The sequence below is a fragment of the Brachycentrus maculatus genome, unplaced genomic scaffold (assembly GCF_059751285.1).
Source record: "Brachycentrus maculatus isolate JH-2025_06_01 unplaced genomic scaffold, ASM5975128v1 h1tg000361l, whole genome shotgun sequence".
Lineage (NCBI taxonomy): Eukaryota > Metazoa > Arthropoda > Insecta > Trichoptera > Brachycentridae > Brachycentrus > Brachycentrus maculatus.
In genome coordinates, this window is record NW_028281110.1 from 772,779 (window position 1) to 797,974 (window position 25,196).

General features: G+C 30.9%; 1 protein-coding gene across 1 annotated transcript in view; it reads right to left on the reverse strand.

Moving 5' to 3' along the window:
• Trpgamma (Transient receptor potential cation channel gamma) overlaps positions 1–25,196 on the reverse strand; it is an 89,201-nt gene that overhangs the window by 61,864 nt on the left and 2,141 nt on the right. The window contains exon 2 of the mRNA XM_088269724.1: positions 2,785–2,915. Within this exon, the coding sequence (XP_088125850.1) occupies positions 2,785–2,915 (131 nt within the window). The remainder of the gene's footprint in view (positions 1–2,784; positions 2,916–25,196) is intronic.

A 25,196-nucleotide genomic window follows, 5' to 3' on the forward strand; every position in this document is an offset into this window, starting at 1 on the left:
CTCCATCTACGATAACGAATTATGGACTTAATGCTTATTTTGAACGTTTTTTTCGAATGCTTGGCTTTAATTAGTTTAACGAAAAAACATATTAAATTAAAATTAATTAAATAGAGGTAAGATGAATCTCAACACACCTTTCAAAATTTTATCGATAATGCTTATCTCAGCCTTGGATTATTTTATTATTTCACCATTCGAACGTCTATCATACATCGTTTTGCCACACATTCGTCTGAGGGATCGCATTTCGACTGCATTCAGTTCTCTTTTGCCAACTCTATGCTTCGCCTTCATACATAAGGGTTCGAACCAGGACTCCGTTATGTACTGCCAGTTTAGCCTTCGATGATAGGTTTTTATTTGCTATAACGGATTTCAGTGCACTGCTAACTGCAGAATATTTTTATAGTTAATAGCAATTAATGCATTAATTTTCAAATCAAACACAGATTTTCAAACGATTGAAAACTAGGCGAAACAATTGTCACAATATAAATTTTTATGTGTTTTTAAACAATGAAATAGAACGTAGTAGACTCAAAAAATCTGTGTTTGATTAAAAAAATTATACTTAAATTAAACTGGAGTTCTACAAATTAAACGCCAAATCAATAAATAAGTTCATATCAACCCTGAAACCATATATACCAGTCTGGTAAAGATCGTATTTTCAGGCACCTAACCACGTTATGCGGTATAGGTAGGTAATTACATCGTTGATTTTGTTGTGACAAGTTTCTCTCTCTCTAGATTTTTGGAACTCAGTGTGAAATATATTTCTTCAGATACTGATTAAAAAATACTAATGAATGAAAAAAAACCCTACCTTTTTAGGTTAAAAAATAATTTTTCAACACCTAAATACAATTTCGAATTATATCACAAAATTAAATTAATCACGAGTTAATTAAATTTACATGTGTGGATTATATTTTACGAAGGTAAACAAACCATAATAAATTTTAAGCTGGCAATTAATTAGAAAGTCAACATTGGAGTGTATAAATTAACACAACCGTAGGGGATGATATATAAAATGAGGGTGATTTCAAATGATGTTTATGCGTGGTTAAGGTTAGGTCCTTTATTGTATGTATTAAGCTACACGTATACCGTACATACACACACGTACATTGTAGCGAGGGGTAGTATCGTGACATCGCTTAAATGCCTTCATTAGGGGTGCTAATCATTTAATTACAATTGCTTAGTATCAAACTTTAAAAAAGGTCGAAAAACAAAATATACAAGAATTATAACCAATTATGCATATTATTGAGTAAAAAAATTATACTGTTTTTTTTAAAAATAACATTGTTTTATATAGGATTATGTTCATGCCAATAGTTTTGTAAACAAAATTTAAAAAAGGGGGTAGAAAATGAAACATATCAGATTAATAAGTAATTACACGTTGTTGACTGAAGAAATTATACGTTATATTGTAAAATAACACTGTTTACATAATTATTTTCACACCGATAGTTTTGTCTCACAACTATAATTCACGAATATTTAAAAAAAATACTTTTGATACATAAAACTCTAAAAAAATGTTAAAAAACTAATTATTTCACATAAAAAAGTAATAATGCATTTTTTGTTTTTGTTTAGTTTTTTCCAAAGCCTCCACTTGTTAAAAATGCATGTTGTTCAATGAATAAACTTTATTATTTATGTTTAAATAATTTTATTTTATGTTTTCAATAATTATTTTCATGCTTATAGTTTCATCTACCGAGGATATTTTGAAATAAACGGTGTTAAATATAGTACTGAAAGCCCTTATTACATCGTTATATAAAGATTATCAAAGTAAAGGGTAATTGACACTTAAGAAATGGAGCTTGCGCTACCACTTTCGAAGTTTTAGAACAAAGTATATAGTGAATATGTATTTTATATGAAAATCTTTAAAGCTTTTATCACATTTTATGAAAAATGACTTTAACGATATTGGTATTATTATTCCAAACCTATAAATCTGCTTATGTTGTAATATCATTCCTGATAACTAAAATGCGATCAAATTTGGAAATTTCAATGATGAATGCTGAATGAATTTATTGATATTTGGGATTTATATATTATTTTTTTTTATTAGTTAATATGTAGAAAAATATTATTTAATATGTGTAAATTTAATATGTCGATATTCGATATTCTTCGAGAGTGAAAAAAAATCATTATGGGTTCGTTAGGTCTGATATTTATATGAAGAATCTACTGAGAAAATGCTTAATATTTAATAACTTGTATACCATTTTTAATAAAGTCTTTCATTTGTTTTTTTTTGACAATTTTATGACCGGAGTTATTCTGAATGGTTTGATTTGACTAAAGTTCCTGTTTTTTTTTAACCCTATCTCCACCCAATAGTGCATAGAGCACTGCACAGTACACAAGTAATATAGTGTTATCTTGATCGTTAAATACATGAAAAAAAGGTGATCAACCGGGCGATTCGGATACCAGTCCAAGGATAATTTTAAATAAATATTGCAATGAGAATTCACTTATAATTATTTTAATTTTCCTGAGAATTGATTCTAAGTTCTCTAGAGCGGTAGCAAAACGCACTGACCACTGCACTACGTAAGCGGACAAAGTGTCTAAAGAAAATGCACGATTTCTTAAGGAAAAAAAAGTAAAAAAAACATTATTATTTTAAAAACCGATTGTACAGTAAACATTGCATAAATTTTGTCTCTTCATATATTTTTTTCTCTCTTGATAACATGACCAAAATTGTCAATAATATGTGATATTTGTTGATCTTACCGTCTGGTAGACGCAACGTCTCCTCGCTCGACTGCCAAGAGGAACTTTTTCTCATCGAGAGACAGCTGCGCCATCTCTTGATGAGGTCTGACGACATTCTCTTCCTCCATCATGCCGTGGATGCTGTGCCTCTGGAATCATAAAAAATATCCATTAATTAAGTAATAAGAGGGGAAGCACTTAAACTAACATAAATTGGGGTAGCGGTGAAAGAAACGGGTCAAAAAAACGCTTCTGGAATTCAAAATCTGTTTTTTTTTAGTGATTTTTTTAGCCGCAGTAGGACAAATAAGTCGAGATTAGACGAAAAAGTAAAACGTTTAAATGTATGTTTGTAGTTTTCTGGTTTTGAAGTCGGAAAACTTATGTCACATTTCAATATTTATTGTAAATTTCAACAGATGACACTATGGTCTTATAACGAATTAAGTGTTAAAAAAACACATTTAAAATTTAATTGTAAAATTTCAAATAATTTTAATAATTTTATAAAATATCAAAAATCCATTATTTCTTCCTTAGAGTATGAATTAATGGAAATTGATGTACAAAATGAATATTTCATTGAATAAAGAAAGATATTTTTATCAATTAAATTCCACATAACTTTTTTTTATCCTAAACTTCAATAGTTTTTTATCCAAATATTTAAGTCAGTTCAATATATAAACTCAATTTTAATAGCTACAAATCAGTAAATATGGTTTATGGACCGCAAGTAATTGCATGAAATAGTTCAAAAACTAATGTTTTGTGAAACGATTCCCGATAACCTTTAGAAATCAGCTTACCGAAAAGGTTTAGGGTTTCAAACACATGGGAATACATGTATATATTTAAGAAAATGGGATTCAAGAACTGAAATTGCGCTTAGGACTTGCGGGCACCGTATGAAAGCTCTCGCAGATCAAAACTATACTTGGTGAAGACTAAGTGCCACCTACTTAACGCCTGCATCATACATATCCTATTTTACGGGCATGAAATATGACACGTTACAAGGGGCTACAACAGGCTAATTTCAGCTTTAAAATATGTGTACGTAGATTCTAGCTGACGGTGGTATGACTTCGTGAGGACAATTTCCTATCACAGTGGTCCCCAACTTTTTTTACTATTAAATTAAAAATTAAACCCTCAATCGCACCCCAATGGTGCATAAGGCACTGCGTTATATAAACGCAGTGTTATCTTGATCGTTGTTAACATATGAAGGAAAGGTAATCAGCCCTCCGCTTCAGGTACCAGTCCAGGGTAATATTGAATATATGTAACAGTGAAAAAATCACTTATATTTATTTTACCTCCCTTGGGAATCGAACCCGGGACCTCCAGAACGGTAGCCGAGCGTGCTGACCATTACACTACGGAGGCGAACAATTTTTATTATTATGGACCTGTAAATGTTTGATAACTTTACCGCGGTCCGCTGAGGGAGGAAGTCAATTGTTTATATTTTAGATTATTTTATTTTGATTAAATAATACAAATATTTTTTTTTAAATATGCTTAACAAATGAAATGCAATAATATAAAAAATAAGTGATTTAACATTTCAAGTCACTAGAACGCTAAATGAATGAGAACCCTGAACTTATTTCTTTGCAATAAGACGATTTCATCCGGGGTGATAGGAGACAATGACACCCAACGTGTTGGCGGTAACTTGGCCTGAATGCGTTTTCAACATAATGTTTTTTTTTGGGTATTACAATTTCTTAATTGGGTATATTCTACTTTTTTAAAAACGTAATCCAGATTTTTAAACAGGGCTCAGGCGACGTGGTATCATTTGATTAGTACTAGTCCGCGGTCCAAGGGTTGAGGACCACTGTCCTATTACAATGGTTGCATCTACAATGGTTACTACTGTCAATACAAATATTTTTTTTCTTTTGAATACTTTGTTTAAAAACAAAGCAGGAAAAATAAAAAGCACTGTCATTTTATCATGTTATCATGATCATGTTGAAGTATAAATATTTATTATTAAACTAAATCAAACATTTAAATACGATTTTAATGCATATCCTATTGTTTATTTGATGAAGCGATACATTAAATTCATCCCACGTTCCCTTTATGATATTTTTTACGTTTTTTTTTTTTGCATTTGGAGTATATAAAGCAGAGTGTTTTTACGATGAAATAAACACTTAAGAGGTATAAAATAAATAAAACTCGTATTGAGATGTGTTTTTTGATGGTTCACTTATGAGATAATAATACGTAAGCTAAAAGAATGAAAATAAATACAGAAAATTTTAAATTATAGAACCTTATAACACGATTTGGATATATTTTCCGTGTGGCTAAATATTTATTCACAAATTGATGGATTTGGTTAATTATTAGATAGTGCATTGTAATTTAATGGGTAACGAGAGAATGACCAGGAAAATATATGTGGCGAATGTCGAGGACGGCTGAAAAAGACTTGGCACGATTAGATCAATCAGAACCTAAAATCTGGTGGTGTCAAAAGTCTGCGTAATCGGAGGAGATGTATGACTAGATGTATGGTGTGAAGGAGGCGGAGAGTGTATGTCAGGACAGAAGAGTGTGGCGTTCCATCCTCTCCTCCTACCCCTGCGGGAAAACGGCATGATGGTAGTAGTAGTAGTGGCATTGTAATTTACTCAGGACATTACTTAAATAAGATAAACATAATATTCTGAGTGTGTTTAAATCGTTGTAAACGAATTTAGAATTTGCTCTACTTCAAAGTTATTAATACCACGATTTTTTTTATCACAGAGATTCATCCCGAATTAGTCCACATATGTAATTTTTTTGATACTTCACCAAATTAACAGAATTTTAAGTGTGTCCAAATACTAGTTCATAAATCTGAATTATCTCCAATTAGGAGTCACATAGATTTAGGAGTTACAAATATTTTTTTGGAGTTCAAGAAAATAACTTCTTTCATCTCACCATCGATGTCTCTAGTGAAATTCTAACAATTCATGACCCATGTATTTATAGAAATTCCAAGAATTTGAGTAGTGTTGTTGTCAATCATGGGTAGAATTGTTGAATGTTAAACGTGTGTAAAGTGATCACTTAAACCAGCCTATGATGGTCGTAAGCCCCGTAATTGCCCAGACTATATCAAAATATAATGTCCGAATTCATTACATGTCTAAGATGTGATATATATATATATTTTATTCATTACGTTAAAACCTGAACAAGATTTTGTGAATAAAAAGTGTAAGAAATGAATACTACCTCCTGGACGAGATGCTAAATAGCCTCCGGTAAAAAGAACTCACCGAACCCTTTGTAATCTTGTTAAACCCTGTAAGGGTAGGAGTTTTTATTTTTCAAAGAGCAACTAATATAAACCCCCTTTCAGTCCCTTTAAAGCATTCGATTGTGGTGAATCTAAATACTGAGTGCGAATAAATTCCCTTTTGCTGGACAATTTTTTTCTAAGGAAGAAAATTAACTGATAAACATTACAAGTAAATTATCGTGATAAAATAAGTTTCATTAATTGGTTTGGCAGTTTGTGGTAATCTTTAGTTTTAATTTCACTTGTTCAATACAACTTGATCTAAAAGTTTATTATGACACGTGTTTTGATGCATCCTGCAAAATTTTCAAACGCCGTACATATGTTAAGCTTGTCATAATTTAAGAGTTTCCTTAGGACGTTGAAGGATGAAGAAAATTTAGAACCTTTACATCAAAAACGTAGATTTCTGATTTTTTAAGTCAAAAATTGCAATATTTTGAAACTATAAAAATGTGTAAAAATAAGAGTTTACGATAAGTCAATGACTTAAACTTTCCCCTAGTGTCCATGTTCTACTGATTAATAAAAACACAAATTGAATAAAAAACAGCGCCTTTCAACGTTGCATTGAAATACGTGTCATAATCGATTTTTAAGAAATAGTAGTATTAATTCATTGAAATTTAAATTAAAAATGGTAAAAATGGTGATAGATACAATTATTTTATTTAAAAATTAAACACTTAAATTATACTACTTAATGAGATTTATTTCATTACGCACGACTAGATTCGAAAAATAATAGATCATTAAATGGTATAATAAAAGCGTTAAGTTTTTATAAAAATAATAAATATCTCATTCCATAAGGATAATGCCGAATCAAGACATAATGTACATTGATACAAAATGTTTTTATTGAGATTTAATCGTTTTGAGATTATATTGATAGGGTAGTCTGATAATATCACAGTTTCTGTACATAAAACGGTATTTGAAGCAGTAACTGTCATCACGAATATCCATTATTTCTGAAACGTGGGATGGATTACCTTCGTTTATTATTTACTTCAAGAGGAGCCATGAAAAATATATACACCTGTTACAATTCCTACACATGACACGAGTTATTAAAATTGGTACCTCCATATATCACATATATGAATAACATATATGTTTTTGCGTATCTGAATCGCAAAAAATATAACAAAAACACATATTTATTTAACAAATAATAAATTAGACAATCTATCATAATGATCATGAAATATTTGTCACAGGAAAAGTAGATTGTAAGGGCGTTTGTCCACTACACGGGATTTCACCTTCCGGCAGTCCGGTTTTAAAAAATGAAAACGACTACGACAGTTTAGCGTGATCGAATTTACGCGCAACGTGTTCACGCACCGATCAAAGAGCTCCGATCCGAAGAAAGATGGACAAAAGCACAAGCCAATCGAAGCCAATCGTCGTTTTAAAACGCTTACTGACGTACCGGACGGTAAAATTACACGGAATTCCGGGTAGTGGACAAGCTCCCTAAGGGATATTTGAGAAGAGTAACTTAAGAGTACTTTGCCTAAGAAAAGTACACTCTAGCTTAAAATATCAGTAATAGTTTAATGAAAATAAACTGATCAGGTTTTTCTAGGGGGAGCTGACTATGCCCGCTGTAGTTAAATAAAAGTTGTTTACAACATTTTGAGTGTTTCCAAATACTTGTTTAAAAATCTGGATATCTCTAATTAGAGGAGATAATCCAGATAATAATAAAAGTTGATTTAATTACGGTTAATTCTGGTCTTCTGGAATAACATTTTCAAAAACTGATCAAATCATAAGTTTGAAATTTTTATGACATCTCAACATAGATGGAGAAGAATATGGAAGTCTGGATATTAACAGGGTTTATGACCTGTCATAGCCTGGTTAAGTGATTACTTTACACACGTGCAACATTCACCATTCCACACATGATTGACAAATACACTACTCAAAATTTTGAAACACCTAGATATGTCATTAATCTCGTGATACAGTACATATGAGTTTACAACTGCCATCTGTGTTTGATTGAAAAGCTTTTATTAAGCAGAGACCCTTTTATTTGTATGCAAAATTCAAACCCGTTTTATCTGCTAAATAAAAGCTTTCTCAATCCAACATAGACGGCTGCTGTAAACTCATATGTACTGTGTCATGAGATTGATCAATATATCTAGGAGTTTCGAAAATTTGAGTATTGAGTTGGATTGAGAAAAGTTTTTTTTAGCAAAGCCCCTTTGATTTGGATGTATGTCACATATAAGTTAATCAAATTTCGAAGATGTAATTTTCGTTTTTTTTTATAAAAAAAAATATATTACTTTTTATAACAAGGATTTTGATGTAGTGATTTATGACAGTAATACGATGTAATTATCTTAGCAATAGTGTACGGGTTATGAAAAGCGTAAGAACTTATCTCAGAAAGTTTTAAGCATCATCGTAAATTCTTGATGATCATAAATTTCGGTTAATTAAAACAAAATCCTGGAAAACGGTACCAAATCCTCGGTAATTAATCGCTGGGGGTTTATAAAAAAGCAAACTAATGCTATGACTATTATATGGAATGGTTAGAATAAAATCTAACAAACCGTGAAAAGTTTAATTTACTGTAATATTATTCATTCAAACCCTTATCCGCACCCCAATGGTGCATAGGGCACTGCATTATATAAACACAGTGTTATCTTGATCGTTAACACACGAAGGAAAGGTGATCAGCCCTCCGCTTCAGGTACCAGTCCAGGGTAATATTGAATAAATATTAGAGTGAAAGAATCACTTATATTTATTTGACCCCCCCTGGGAATCGAACCCGGGACCTCCAGAACGGTAGCCGAGCGTGCTGACCATTACACTACGGAGGCGGACAAAATGTAATAATATACTTACATTTTTTTATACCATAAATAATGTTAGGTGACATGACTTTCAATGAGCAGGTTACCAATTATGGACACTAAAAATTCAATGAATATTAAAATGTAAAAATATCTAGAATTACCTTATAATATATAATAAACAAATCAGAAAATAGTTAGTTTTACCCAAAGTAACATGTAAAATATTTTTTTATAGTGTTGTCATTTGTGTTTTTAAAGTATTTATCAAACATTTTTATCCCCATAATCTGAAGGGTCATCTGGTACATGCGTGTGCAGTACTGTATTCATGAAACAAGTGAAACACAATGATAAACATTACTTAAACAACGTGTGACACCTCATTGTTCATATATAGCATCTGACATGTACACGCCCGCATGCTATCTTATTCTATCGCTTTGTATCGTTGTGTATACGTCTCTCTCTTTTTCCCCACTCCCGCGGTTTTGGAATGTATAGCACTCTTTCTATCTTTCTCTACGTTATATCTTTCTTCTCTCTCATGTAACGAAATGTGCCACGTTTATGAAATTTCACCCTCAATTCTCAACCAACTATCGAATATCGAAATGGTTTCCCTTCAAGAATATTTTTTTTTATGTTTGTACGTCCGAAGAAAGCATTCAAGTTTATTTATGTGTATAGGAGAAGTGTAAAAATATGTTGAAAATAGAAGTGAAACCGTATAATTGGCTCAAAAAGAGCTTTAACTTTTCGGAATATGAAAAGAATATATGTTTATTTAAAAAAAGTTTTTTTTTTCTCGGTTATTTTTTGGCTTCAGTCTGAAAGCTTAATTGAAAAATTCAACATAAGAAAAATTTCGATATTTTAATACAAGCTTAAATCAATCTTTGTATTTTTGTCGAACTAGGGGTGATAAAGCATAAAAAGAGTGTTTTACGAAAAAAAAAGTTTTATTGTTATATATGAACATGTGTATCCTAGCATAAAATGGTATATTTATTTAGTGAAGCCATGTAAGGTTTTCTTTATAATCTAAATAAAAGAAAATTCACCCCCAGTTAACATAATGTTTCTTGTTAGCGCTGTTTATTTGAGGTAACATGTATTTTGTACTTTTTGAATATGAGTATTTTCGTAGTCACGATTCTTATCGCGAATACGGTAGACACTTTATTTAATTACAAATATTTGACATTTAAGCATTTGGTAGCATATTGCGCACATTTAAAGTACAATATGGATGTTTTAGCACCCACTTTACGACTAACGAGCATCTTTTAAGCGCACAAAAGTATTTGTTTTATTACACAAAATTTAAAAACATATGGTAGTCACAAGGGATGATAATAATTGATCATGAAATTATTTCATGTAATTTTTTTTTCATATACTTTTTTCAAAAATTCATTAAATATTCAAAAAGAGTGTAAAATTAAAATTAAATTAAGTAAATTCATCATTTTAAAAGTGCACAAATTGAAGTCAGCTCTCCTATCTGTGTTTAAATACACATGTGTATATATGTGTAATGAGGGTTTATACAATTTATAAGGAACATTTTATGACATACATATATGTAGTTCATTATAACAGGCACAATGATATTGATAAAATTTATCCATGATTGACAACCACACTACTAAAATTTCACATATGAGTTCTCGGTACCATCTACGGTAGAGTTGAGTAAGCTTTTTACTAAGCAGAGATCCTTATGAAATATTTATAAGATTCATCTCAAAATATGTTACATATTAGGGGATGCTTAAAAACACCATAAGGGTCTCTGATAAATAAAAACAGCTTTCACAACTTAATCATAGATGGCGCCGAGAACTCACATATGAAAGAACGTGTCAATAAAAAGATATATACATGTTCCGAATGTTACACGCTTATAAAATGATCACTTAAACCAGCCTATGACAAGTCGTAAGCCCTGTTAATTCCTATATTCTTCTACTATATTAAGATAACAGTTTTAATAACTCTTAAGCGGAAAACCCAGATTTATCGACAAAGATTTGGACGCACTCAAAATATTGCGAATTATGATTAAGTCAAATTTGAATGTCATCCTTACCATCTTTTTGGTTTATTGTTTCACAAAATCGTTTCCCGGAAAAAAATTCAAAAAGTTAGACTGACTTTCATCTGAAATGTAGACTGATGATTTTTGAATCAAGTATGTTATACATACATCCAAGAGAAGCCCGTATATTTTTTTTCGAAACAATGTAAAATTCTCAAAAATGAAATAATTCCTGTAAAAAGTTGAAGATCAATACTGTAAAATTTGACAAAAGCTTAGGTAGAGAGTCACGTTATAGACACAGGAGTATACATCTTATACAATTAGATATGCGATTACCTACGTACATGTCTCGGGTGATAAAATTTTATATATTATACACAAAATTTAATTACTTATGCTTTACGGAGCCGAATCGAGGGAAATGGTAATGTACGGTGGAACCTCGCTTAGCGAGCATCTATAAAAATCTAGTAAAAAATGACTCAATCAGCGAGCGTAGCTTCGTATAACGAGTGACGAGAAGAATACCGGGAATTTTCAGTATTGTAATTCTGGTAAAGCTTACAATACCGGCGCAATAACTGAAGTGCTGAAAGATGCTGTATTCTTCATTGAGAAGCGTCAGCATGCTAATGTATCGCATTTTTTCGAAATTTTTAAGCGTCGGTGTAAACAAATGTCTCTAGACAAGTATCGACTAAAATAATTGAGCAGGAATTAACAAACAATAAATTGCTTTGTAATAATGTTGTTTTTGTACAACCTAATCTAGTATTCTATGTTGGTTTATTCTTCATACAATAGAAACGAAGATAAAGGTAATACAAACCTTCTCTTAGAAGACTTGCGTAGTACGGATATGAAGAGCAAAGTCCCTTTCTTTTGATTCATAAAGTATCATTTATATATTTTTGAATCATTATTTATTCATTACTGCATTACATCACATCCGACACTTTATTAAATCAAAGTAAAGGATATATATTATAGGTGTCTTAGCCTGAGACGAGACATCTATCATTTTATACTAAAGAAATATAAATCTAAAAGATTTTCAAGGCTTATAACCTGGCATTTAGCTGGCTTAAGTGATATATTTATACACTTGATGTAAAGTTCACCATTTTGCTCATTATTTTTCATTTTGCTCATTCATTTTGCATTAATTTTTGAAAGATGTATATATCCGCTATTGTTGGATTCATTTCGTATGTAATATGTAATTTTGATGGATTTGGAATTAAGACTGATGGTGGTGCCTTCGTAATTACTCGTATAAAGCTTTCTCCAACTTTTTCTTATCACCTATAAAATAAAATGAAAAGATGCATTAATGTGGAAGTGGCGTGATAATTTATTAGTTACTTAGTCCAAACCATAAGATATAAGGTATTATATTATAGTTTAAAAAAATATATTATTTTGCTTGTATTTTTTAACACTGTTCTTCGGCACGGGTACTGTCTTTATCCGAAATCTTTCGCCTTTCTATTATATTTTATATTGATTCATTTGAAAAAAAAAAATGTTTCGTTTAACGAGCGTATCGCGTTACGAATAACGAGGTTCCACTGTAGTCGTTTCTGAATATTAGTATAAGACGATACGTACATATTACTTTAGCAGTGGCATGTTTTAGATATAAAGTGAGTACGAGTGGTGTGTGTGGTATTATGACTCCCCCAAGGGAGGGGCTGCTGACTCAACAGTACTGAGTAAAGGAGATCACGTAAGGTTTGTATAGGTAATCATATTATTTGCCAAGCACTTTCTCACTTACTCGCTCACCTTCGCATCGTATTAAGGAGATAGCGTGTAAAAGGGGAGAGGTTCGTACCTTGGGCAGTTTTTTTCAGTCTCATAAAATGGTTAATTAACAAAGTACGTTAATTTTTTTACTGTACCGAATAGATCGTTTATTTATAATCAACTTGTTAGAAGATATAATATACTTATCATGCATAGTATACATAGGAATGACATTTTACAAGACCTCTTCTCTTGGCCTTGGCCTTGGCCTCATCCCGTACCTTGGACCATGTGGTGTCGTACCTTTATGGTGCCTCGGCCGTGTAACAACATGACGTCATCCGTCTATGGTTTGTCGGGCCGACCAAGGCACCATAAAGGCTTATCTGGAGGTAGAACAGTAAGGATAGGGAAGGTTCATGTGAAAAATACATCTCAAATACCCAGAATAAATGAAAAAATAATCTTTTTTGAATTTATTTTAAATTGGCAGAAATCAGTCCCGCAATTGAGCATCTAAGTACGCCACGGTGCTTGTCAATTTTTTTAAATTTATATGACGGTAAGTTTTTTAATTTAATTAAAGTGGAGTACCAATATCCATAAGATTAAGTAAAATTATAAATAATCCATTGTGGTAATCCTCCCTTGGAAAACTTTTTTAGTTTGCCTCATTGTGGTAATGAATAATGAGGAAACTTCTGGCCCCTTAAACCTTCCACTGCTTTTGTTGGCACGACCAGCAAAATGTTTTTATTTTATGCTTTATACCGTAACAAGCAACTTTCACAAAGTATGAAACAATTTTGTAGGGGTTGAAATGAAATCGTTACCACTTTTAGAAACGTTATAACATAATAACGATAAATACTAACTAACTAACTAACTAACCATCACGCCGCTTCCCCGCAGGGGTAGGCAGAGAGAATAGAGCGCCACACCACTCTGTCCTTGCAAACATTCTTCGCCTCTTCAACGTTCATGCATCTCCTCATACATCCCCGCCGATTGTTACGACTCCTAACCTGACCACTTTCAAGTATTTGGCATACCTGATCGTGCCATGTTTTTCTCGGTCTTCCTCTGCTTCTTTTCCCACTAACATTCGCCTCATAAATTTGTTTTACCGTTCTTTCCTCACTCATTCGTTCTACATGTCCAAACCATCTCAACACACCTTTCTTAACTTTATCGATAAATAAATAACAATAAATACGTTGTTTAAAAATAAAATCACTAAATATTTTTTGCTGCAATATTTTGAATGTGTCCAAATTATTGTTCACAATATCTGAATTTGTTCACTTTGGAGATTTTAATAATAACAGCGTACAGCAGATCTTTTCATTTGAAGTTTACAGAACTATCTCGAATTTTGAGTTGTGTGGTTGTCGATCATGGGTAGAATAGTAAGTGTTACCAAGTGTATAATGTGATGACTTTAACTAGCCTATGACAGATCGCAAGTCCAGTAAATGCTCATACTTTCATATTTTTCTTTATCTATATTGAGATATCAATTTAAAATCTTGATTTCAATAACTCCTTAGTGCAGCAAATCCAGAATTTATTTACAATAATTTTGACACACTTAAAATGCTGTGAATAATGAAAACTGGTCTAAAAATGGGTTTAAGTCAAAAATTAAAATGATGTGTTTAGGCTTCTCTTAGTATGTTAACTTATTCGAGAAGAATCCTTCATAAATTTATTGAACGTACTGCTTATATGTCACCGACAAAGTAACACTTATGTTAAAAGATCTTTTCAATTGAATCATGAGAATTTGAGTATTAGTGATCATTAAAAAGTGTGAATTTACACCATAAAAAATACCAGTTGTTGATGTTTGGGTGCTTTGCCAAAATATTTGAAATTTGAGTTGTGTTGTTTTCAATCGTGGGGAGAATGGTAAATGTCAAACGTATAAAAAGTAATCACTTAAACAAGCCAATGATAGGTCGTAAGTCCTGTATATGCCCAGACATACATACACCTTAATTAAAGGTGAGATATCAATGAATAATCTTTATAAAATTAATTCATTTCAAAACATATGTTTCAACATCTAACCAAATATGTTTTAGTTAGATTGACTACTAGAAGATTTGTTTGCACTGAGAGTAGAGAGAGAGAGCAAACTGACATGGTAGTCTCTATTTTCCATATTTGTACTATTTGCGTAAAAATATTACATCAGGTACTTTGTTGTATGTTACCAGTTAACGTTGTTTCAGATATATGTTACCTCAATGGTACTGTCAAATTAAAGTTAAGTTATTTGTGTAAAACAGTCGGAGCTTAAATAAATAAAAAGCATTCGATATTTTTTATTTATATTTGAAGTACTTAATTTGTGATTTTCCATTTTATAATTAAAATGTAACTTTGTTTTAAAATCACTATAAATATTTTATTAAAACTTAATTATAATGTCTACCGGTTTCGAAGCTAAGACTGATTAATACAAGTATTAATAAGTCTTGATAAAGAAGCGGTTAGCTTCGAAACCGGTAAACATTATAATTTAGTTAAAATAAAATATTTATAGTGATTTTAAAACAAAGTTACATTTTGATTATTAACAAATTATAATTATTAATTTAACAACATTTTGAGTGTGTTCAAATGCTTGTAGACAAATCTGGCCATCCCATTTGATCCATTTGTTCCATCCATTCCATCTGTTCACTAACCATTGAACTCACACAACAAAACAATAATATAAATATAAACCCAGTTTTCCTTGAAATAAAAAATCGTTTTAAGTTAAAATTCCTTATTTTATGAATGACATAAATAAGATTTAAAAGAAAAATATTTTCAAAAAGCATGGATCCAAATAAAAGGATCTCTACTGAATAAATGCCTTCTCAAAGCCACGTAGATGGTAGGTGTGAAATCATATATACTATGTCATGAGATTAATGATATATGTAGGAAAAAAAAACTAACTAATCATCACGCCACTTCCCCGCAGGGGTAGGCAGAGAGAATAGAACGCCATACCATTCTGTCTTTGCAAACATTCTTCGCCTCTTCCACGTTCATGCATCTCCTCAAACATACCCGCCGATTGTTACGACTCCTAACCTGACCACTATAATATATGTATAATAATAATATATGTATTATAATAATATATGTAAAAAAAATAATATCGAATATATGTAGGAAATTCAAAAAATGAGTAGTGTGGTTGTCAACCGTGGGCAGAATGGTGAATGTTGCACGTGTATAAAGTGATATCTTATCCAGCCTTTGACAGGTTATTTTCCTTCCTCTATGCTGATATGGGGGAAAAATAAATAAAGGTGACTTTAACTCTCTTTTTTTATTTCATATTACCATGGACCAGTACAAGAAGCCCAAGACGGGTCAAATTGCCTTCATGCAATAGACGATCAAGATAACACTGCTTCTATACTATGCAGTGCCTTATGCACCAATGAGTGTAGATAGGGAGTTAGCTAAAAAAGATCAAGTTGCCAGATTCCAAGTAAAAATAAACCCCATATTTCATTTCCTAACATACCAGCAATTTTGGTTTATCATAATGGTACTTGATTTCACGTTATATACAGAATTCCAGTCAACCCAAAAGGAACAAAGAAGGTTCTACTGGAGTCAACGCCCTTAGAAATATCTTCTTACGAAAAACACTAGGCGAGATCGTAACTTTTTTTGAAGGAGAAATTTATTCGGCTAATAGAAAAGGTTTTTAGTTTCATCATTGACCGTGTAGAAGAAAATTTATCTTAGATGTACAATGGTTGATTTATTTAATGGATAAAAGTACGATTAGAGTTATTTTAAATTGTAGTCGGAAATAATTAAAATGAATCTTATTACATAAATGTATTATTTTTGATTCCAGAATTATACATGATGGTTTTCGAAAAAAAAACGAAGTAAATTATTCCCAATTTTCTAATAAAACCCTCTTTCTTCTTTATTGTTTTTTGCAGATACTTTGACACATTTTACAAACTAAGTGTTTAATCCTGATGATGACAAGGTTCTTGTCGAAACCGGTTGAAGAAAAAAATTACTAATAAAAAAGTGGTTAAAAACAAAGTCTTTTTATTTTATAAAACCCCTTTTCCTAAGGACCGTAAAAAACTTTATAATTTATAAAAAAAAAATAGTTTATTAAAATTCATAAATCTTCTTACGTAATTCATAGATGGCTTTGAAAGTTTGATCCAACGTTGCATTTGAAAATACGCGCATTTTTATACCCGTGAAAAGTATTGTTTTGATCGGAATGGCAGCGCCATCTTTTTAACTTAATTGCAACATACGAAATACTTAACGTTGCTCATGGCAAACAGCGTGCTTCTTGACAATGCTATCACTTAGCATTTTCAATGTTGCAAATTGCAATATATGAAGATTTTTAATATTTGCATTAATTTTTTTTAAATAAGACAAAGTACTTTCTATTTAATTTTTTCCACCAGATATTTTTTTTTTAAAAAACTTCAACTTTAGTAAAATGTTTGTTTGGTCTAAATCATGGGTTGGCAACCTGCGGCCCGCGAGACATCTTGGTGCGGCCCGCGAGGTTCTCGCCGCAACGCACATGACGGACGATATTATACACAATCGAGTGAAAGGAAGCGAGAAAGGGAGCGAAGGGAATCTCATTGATATTATTAAATACAATAAAAGTCGTTAAAATATACTTAGCGTTTTATTTTTAAAACTAAAATATTTGTACATAAATATTGTATGTATACCTACTGCAAGTGCGGCCCGCACTGATCCCCATGAAAAATATTTGGCCCTTTTACAACAAAAGGTTGCCGACCCATGGTCTAAATCAATCTTGGATGGTGATTTATATTTTTTAAATAAATAATATTTTTTCCTTTAAACATGCTTCTTACCTTATGTTTTTTTGTATGCCTATATGCTGTATCTTTATTTATTTTATATTTAACATTTTGCCCTGAATTTTTTATTTGTTACTTTCTTATCTGTTTTTCAATATTGTTAACCTTAATCCAATGTCCCAAAATGAGTAATGGAAATTACTCATCGGGAATATAATATAATATGTGACTTATGTATGTAATATGATTTTTAAAAAAAATATAAAAATACATACAATTAAAATGCTTACAAAATAAATGAAATTACTCTAAAATATAATATAAAAATGTTTAAACGTTTTATGGAAGCAAAAATCAATTAACTTATGTTTATATTTAGAGATATCTTTACCAAAGGACCAAAAAGACCAGCTCATGGTGGGAAATCTCAAAAGGGTTGTAATGTTCTGAGACAAGGGGGTGAATAATAACAGAGAAATTAAAATAAATACTCGCTTAGTTGTATCTGTTTCAAGAATAACGCCTGGAATCCAAGCTCATAAATATAGATAATCTTTTTCACTTCGCAAAAAAATTAAAATAAATATTTGTATTCATAATATTGTGGGTGTGTCCAAATCAGGGTTTCTCCACTCAGGAGTAATTTTTACATTTTGACATCTCAACAAAGATAAAAAAGAATGTGGATGTCTTGGTATTTACAGGGATTATGACCTCGATTATGATATATATCGCTCACTCCTTTCAAGAACGTCATAAATAAAAAAATGTTTTCAAAATGCCCAAAAAACGTAATATATCCCAGCAAAAGCAGCATATTTTTAACTTAATATTTACCCGCTACAGGGCAGAAAGTGTTGTTTTTGCATTTTGAAGAAAAGGTGTTGTTTAATTATTTTTTTAAATATACTAAATATTTTTCAAATGGAGAAAAAACATTCACGTTTTACCTGAAAAGATATATTGCACAGTGAAAAGCTCAATAAGTGGCTTGATACTTATTTTTAATACATTGAATTATATTTTCAAACATTAAAAACGTTCTCCTGAAAAATCAAGTTTTTTGATTTATGACGTTCTTGAAAGGAGTGAGCGATATGTATGAGGTCCAAAAATTTGAATAGTGTGATTGTGAAACATGGGTAGGATAGTGAATGAACACGCCTGTAAAGTGATTACTTAACCAGCCTATGACATATCATAAGACCTATAAATACCCAAACTTTCGTATTCTTCTTCATTAACTTTAATATGTCTAAAAATTTAATTGATTTTTGTTTTTATTAGCTCCTAGTGTTTTACAAAAATAACCCACCAAAAAATGTAAATAAAATATTTGTGCATATAATAAGACAATATAAATTTTCCTTTTTTAAAAACGAATTATCAAAAAATATATTTTTTATATTGACATCACCGGGAATCGAACCCGGGACCTCTAGCATTGTTACATTAACCTCCAAATCACCTTTTCAGGTACATATAATATATTGAGAAATCTATAGAATTTTGAAAATAATTCCTCAAAGGTTATTGAATCATCTTCAAATTAATATTTGAACATTTATACAATACTCTTTATCTTAAAATATAGCAGTACAAAATGTGGAAACAACTACAAAAATACGTAGAAAACGGGTGTGTTAAAATGAAATTCATGTTCTAGAAAATTTATCCACCCTTTCAAGAAATCTTGTTAATAATAAATTAAAAATCGATACGGCTTGTAACTTAAAATTCGAAATTCTCAGAGCTGTGGCAGCAACTGCGTTGAAAAATATTTTCCAATATCCTGTGCTGTTTTCCTGACTTGAGATGTCGTCACCTTTCTGATGCCAACTTCCATGAATTACGGTTGGTACCAGGACTCATAAAATTATAGATGTAATAAATATCAAGAAAGATTATTTCGATTTGTAACACTAAGAATATTGAGGTATCTATGCACATGTATATTTTATTGTCTTTATTATGTAGTCTGTTTTCCTTACTAGAATATTAAATCTGTCCAGTGGTTTTCAATTTTGCGAAATTCTTTGGTATGATTTCAATTCCAACAATATTTTTGTATCATTTTACAGTAACTTTTACTTGAGATTAGAAGCGTTTAGGGTACACAAGCTAAGGACTGGGAAATATTTGGCAAAAAGCTTGCAAGTATTCCTTGAAGAATATAAGAACCTTTGCATTTATGGTATATAAGAGAAAAAGCTTGTATGCTTAAATATTATGAACATCCTTTTACAATATTTCTTTCATCTAATCTTAAATTTTTTTTAAACCCTTATCCGCACCCCGATGGTGCATCGGGCACTGCTTTATATAAACGCAGTGTTATCTCGATCGTTTACACACCAAGGAAAGGTGATAAGCCCTCCGCTTCAGGATCAGTCCAGGGTAATATTGAATAAATATTACTGTGAAAAAAATCACTTATATTTATTTGACCCCCTGGGAATCGAACCTGAGACCTCCAGAACGGTAGCCGAGTGCGCTGACCATTACACTACGGAGGCGAACAGAATCTTTAAAATTAATACACAGTATTTTGCTTTTTATCAAAATATTTAACAAAAATTGAGATTTAGATTGCTCCTATTATCAGAGACATTCGCCTCATACGTAAATATATATTTTAAGATTTATTTTTTCACATTCGATTCACATGCCCAAACCATCTCAACACACCTTTCTTAATTTTATCGATAGTAATTATATAAGCCTTGCATTCTTTCTTTATATCACCATTCGAACATCTATCATACATTTTTTGCAGCACATTCAACTGACAGACTGACTTTCATCCTTCTTATGTGGTTGGTAATAGAAGCAGAAGAAGACTGAGGAAAACTTGGCGTTAAAAGTATTTAAAATACTTGAAATTAGTTAACTCGGCGTGTATATGCGAAGAGATGCATGAATGTGGAAGAGGCGAAGATTTTTTGGGTTTGCAAAGACAGATTGGTGTGGCATTCTTTTCCTTTTGCCTACCCTATGCAGGGAAGTGGCGTGATGGTTATTAAGTTAGATAGACATTTATGTAGATTGAAAAACTAATTTTGTCTAGGAACGACGTTAAATTATAAATAAAACACTTGCCTTTTCCACTTGTATATTATACTTTCTTAACTTGTTTCGGAAGCTGCATTTGCTTCCATCTATAAGTTTGAATAAAAACTCTAGTTTATATTCAAACCCGTAGATGGAAGCATTTGTAGCCTCCAAAACTAGTCGTTATAATATAATACTCAAGTGGTAAAAAAACAATTGTTTTATTTATAATTTAATCATATCTTACCACAAAGTGAATGCCGAAACAACAAATAACGGAAAAGTAATTAAATTTGAACTGGTAAAAATGAAATTTCCTGGATGATTGCCGAACAAGCCAATTAAAAATTGTTATTTAGGCCAAAGGTGCGATAACCCTTTGTTCCGGGTACAAACTACAATAGTTCGTATCTAGTGCACACGTGTGAGGCCCCACAACTTGTAATTTGATAAACCTAAAACATTTCCTGAACTCTAACGGAGTATTTTTAAAATTCATTTAAATATCGGGTAAGTGGGTAAGTTGATTCTCTAGAGAGTGGTGGTTTGTTGGTTAGCTAGCAAAACACATAATGATAACGGACGTGCAATGGAAGTTTATCCGTTTTAATATTAAGTTTTCCTTACATATCGCTCACTCTTTTCAAGAACGTCATAAATCCAAAAACCAAAATTTTCAGCAGAACGTTTTTAAAATTTAAAAATACAACAAAATGTATTAAAAATAAATATCAAGCCACTTTTTGAACTTCTGACTGTGCAACAGATCTTTTGAGATAAAACCTGAAGATTTTTTCTACATTTGAAAAATATTTGATATATTTAAAAAAATAATTAAACAATACCTTTTCTTCAAAATGCAAAAATAACATTTTCTGCCCTGTAGCGGGTAAATATTGAGTTTAAAATATGCCGCTTTTGCTGGGATATAGTACATTTTCTGGGGATTTCGAAAACATGCATAACTGAAAATTGACGATTTTTGATTTATGGCGTTCTTGAAAGGAGTGAGCTATATGTATATGGTACTGTTTCTTAAAATCTATTGTGAATGTGTTTTGATGCATTCCACATAATATTTTCATACAACATATATTTTAAATTTCTTTAGTTAGCTTATATTTCATTTAATACAATCTATTTCCCACACTTCGGTAGTGTAAAGGCAAAGGGGTATATCTGTTTTGAAGGAGAGCAAAAACAAACTTATGAAATTGAATAACTCATTTATTTTATGTATTTTTATACGCACATACCTTAATAAAACTAAATAAATATTTGAACTATAGCTATATCCTTTTTCCAGATTATGGAAAACACTATTTTAGACATTTTGTGGAACAAACTTAGAAAATGAAAAATTTGATAGATATACCCTTTTGCCTTTACATTACCGACTTAATTTACACCATACGAGAATATTAATATCTTCTTACTGTACACAAAACATTTATTTTTCAATTCTTTCAGACGCTTTTCTTTCTTTATACATTCAGGCATCTAATTATATATTTTAAAAACATTATACAGTTCTGCAATTCTGTTTTTTTTTGTTTTTTAAATGGCAGTCTTATTTTATTCTTACTTCTAGTTCTTACTACATATGTTTATAAAATTTTCACCTAAATTTGTTGAAAATTTTGCTAAACATGCTAAGTTGTTTGAAAATTATGTGGAATGCATAGAAACTCGTGTCACAATAGATTTCAAGAAATAGTAGTATTTGACAAGTAAGAATTAAATTCAAAATCGACCCATATTACCAAAATATGAAAATAATAATCAAAATATCAATACTTTTAAAAAGTTGTAATTTTCATTGACAATATTTAATAAAAAAATAAATTAATCACAGAAATAATATGAAACACAAAGTTACTCAAGGAATTTGCACATATTGAAAGTACCTTACCAACATACATTGGTTGCAGACATTGCTGTCGATTTTCTTTTCTCACTTTCTCCTCCAATTAAAATTCAATTTGTGGAGAAAGAGTAGTAGAAGTAGAAAAAAAAGGAGGAGAACAAGAAGAAGAAGTAGTAAAAAAAGAAAAAGGGGAAAAAGAATAAGAAAATGTAAAAAAAGAAGAAGGAGAAAAAGAAGAAAAAGAAAAAAGAAAAAGGAGAAGAAAAAAAGAAGGAAAAGAATAAGAAGAAGTAGAATATGAGGAAAAATTTGATAATATTTACTGTCCCAATTCAGTTTTTTGGCTTATTAGTCGTCAAGGCATTTTGTATTATGAGAAGTATGATTAAGATTCAAAACAAAATCATTAAATTTCAATTAAATATCGATGGCTATAAACCAAGAAGTAGATTCACTAGAACCCGGAAAGCAATATAGGAAATTCCTATCTGCCTTTGACTGGCATGTATTAATTGAGTAAAGGTGAGATTCCGAACGACACAGAACCCTTCGGACACCACTCAATACTCCTTACCTTGCGTTTCCTCTCGGGAAACTTGTTTTATTAGTGGTTCCCTATGCCGCGTAGAGCGAGACGGGTACACGTCAAGTCCTTGGATGGGAGAGAGATGGATTAAGGTCTCCTTTTATGCGGTGGATAAGTTCGTCGGAAAATAGCTTACAAAACGTCGGACGAAAAAGGCACAATTTATGTTGAAAAATTGGGGTAGTGTCGGTTAGATCCTACGCAAAATTGCTAAGCAATGAGTTAAAATCGGTTCAGAATCGCAGTGTTTAGCAAAAAAAAACAGAAAAATGGAGTATCATGGAAATTAATATAAGGTTATTTTAAAGCGTTTATTTTTAAACTTAATGGAAAAGTAAGTATTCGTATTGTAAAACTATTTTTGATCAAAGTTTTGCATGGTAAATACTATTTACCAAATAAAACTAACATATATTTCAACTATACCACAGAAGCGAACGTATACAGTGATTAAAACCTGCGACTATAATTTCTACTATTTTCAAATTTCACATTTATAACAAAATATGTCTAGACCGATGAAAAATTATTATTTAAAAAAAAAGTTGAATATTTGTGTTTTTATTATTTCTACAAATATTTCAATTTCATACTATTTCTGTGAGCCTAAGCGGCTAATTATGAGAAATAGGTATCAAATTGTGGTAGAGTGGGTTCGAACCGAGAAACTCTGACTTAAGAGTCCGTGACACTAACCACGGGACCACAACCCGACGCAACACCGCGTAAATTGAAAATCGTAGGAAAAAACACTAGTAAACAATTTGACTGAATTTGTGAGTTGGCGGTAAATTGACTTAGGATTTTGCTTTGTTGACTGAACTTTCGATCGGCGATAGAAGAACCACCAAGGTATTAATACGCCTGGCTTTGTAAAAATGTAATAATGAAAATAGATGGCCGTTTGTACTGTTTTATTAGAAGGATTTCAAGGAACAACCGCCTAACAGTCGCTACTTGAACAACGAAGGAATAAATTAATATTACGTGTATATCTAGCAGTAAAGTTACGACTTGTTAAACAATTAATGTTTTTTCATTCCGATTATTGTTCATATTTCCATTTAAAAATCATTTGATACAATTACAAGCATGCATTTTTAATGAATATGTATTGGAAGGTTTTTATTTGTTGCATGGTATAAATATTGATATTAATATTTAAAATTATATATTTTACTATCTAAACCCAGCCACTTGTTGCTGTGACTGAGTCTGATGTAATGGAAAAGAACGAAAAGGGATGGATTTTATAAATAAAATGTTTAATTTAACAATGTTTGTGGGTGTACAATATTTTAGCGGAGGTCAAGAAACACGCTGTTCGCCATTGACTATGCCTGAGTATTGGGTGTGTAGCTGTAACGTTCAAGAGATGGTGCTCCTATTGAGTTAAAATAAAACTGTTTATTTTTTGTAAAAACAAGTTTTCACCTATCACAGGTAAAAAAGTATAGGTAAAATATATGCTAGTCGAAGTACAAAAAAACTCGTATTCGAATGCAACGTTGTATCAAAATTTCAAGAAAATCGATGAATGACTTAAGATATATGTATATATATATATATATATACATACGCATACATACACACATATATTGTATATATGTGTGTGTATGTATGCGTATGTATATGTATGTATGTATATTTATAAATATATTTTTAAACTTCGTACCTAGAAAAAAAAAATCCTTTAACCACCCTTATTAATTCCTCTCCTTTCCTTCTCCTTCCTGCTAAATCTATTATTTTATATAATACCTTTTTTTTGTTTTTTTGTTTTTTGTTTAATCTCTGAATGTTTTTTAATAGTTTTATAAAATGATTGTGGAATTGTTTAAATGGCTTTTTTTAACGTAACTATTTTTTGTCAATGTAATGTAATGTTTATTATTGTTAATGTAACTATTCTTTTATATCATTTTTTTATATGTAAGCTGTACAATTCCCGAATAAATAAAATAAATAAATAAAAGATTTAAGATTTTAATTAAACTAACATTAACATATATTTCATTGCAATACATACGAAAATTTAATGAGATAACGTGTTAAGGTAACTCAATAAAGCTACTTAAATATTATAGGACATGATATTTCACTATGAGAGATAGTGTTTCTATTTTGATTTTAATGTTTCCG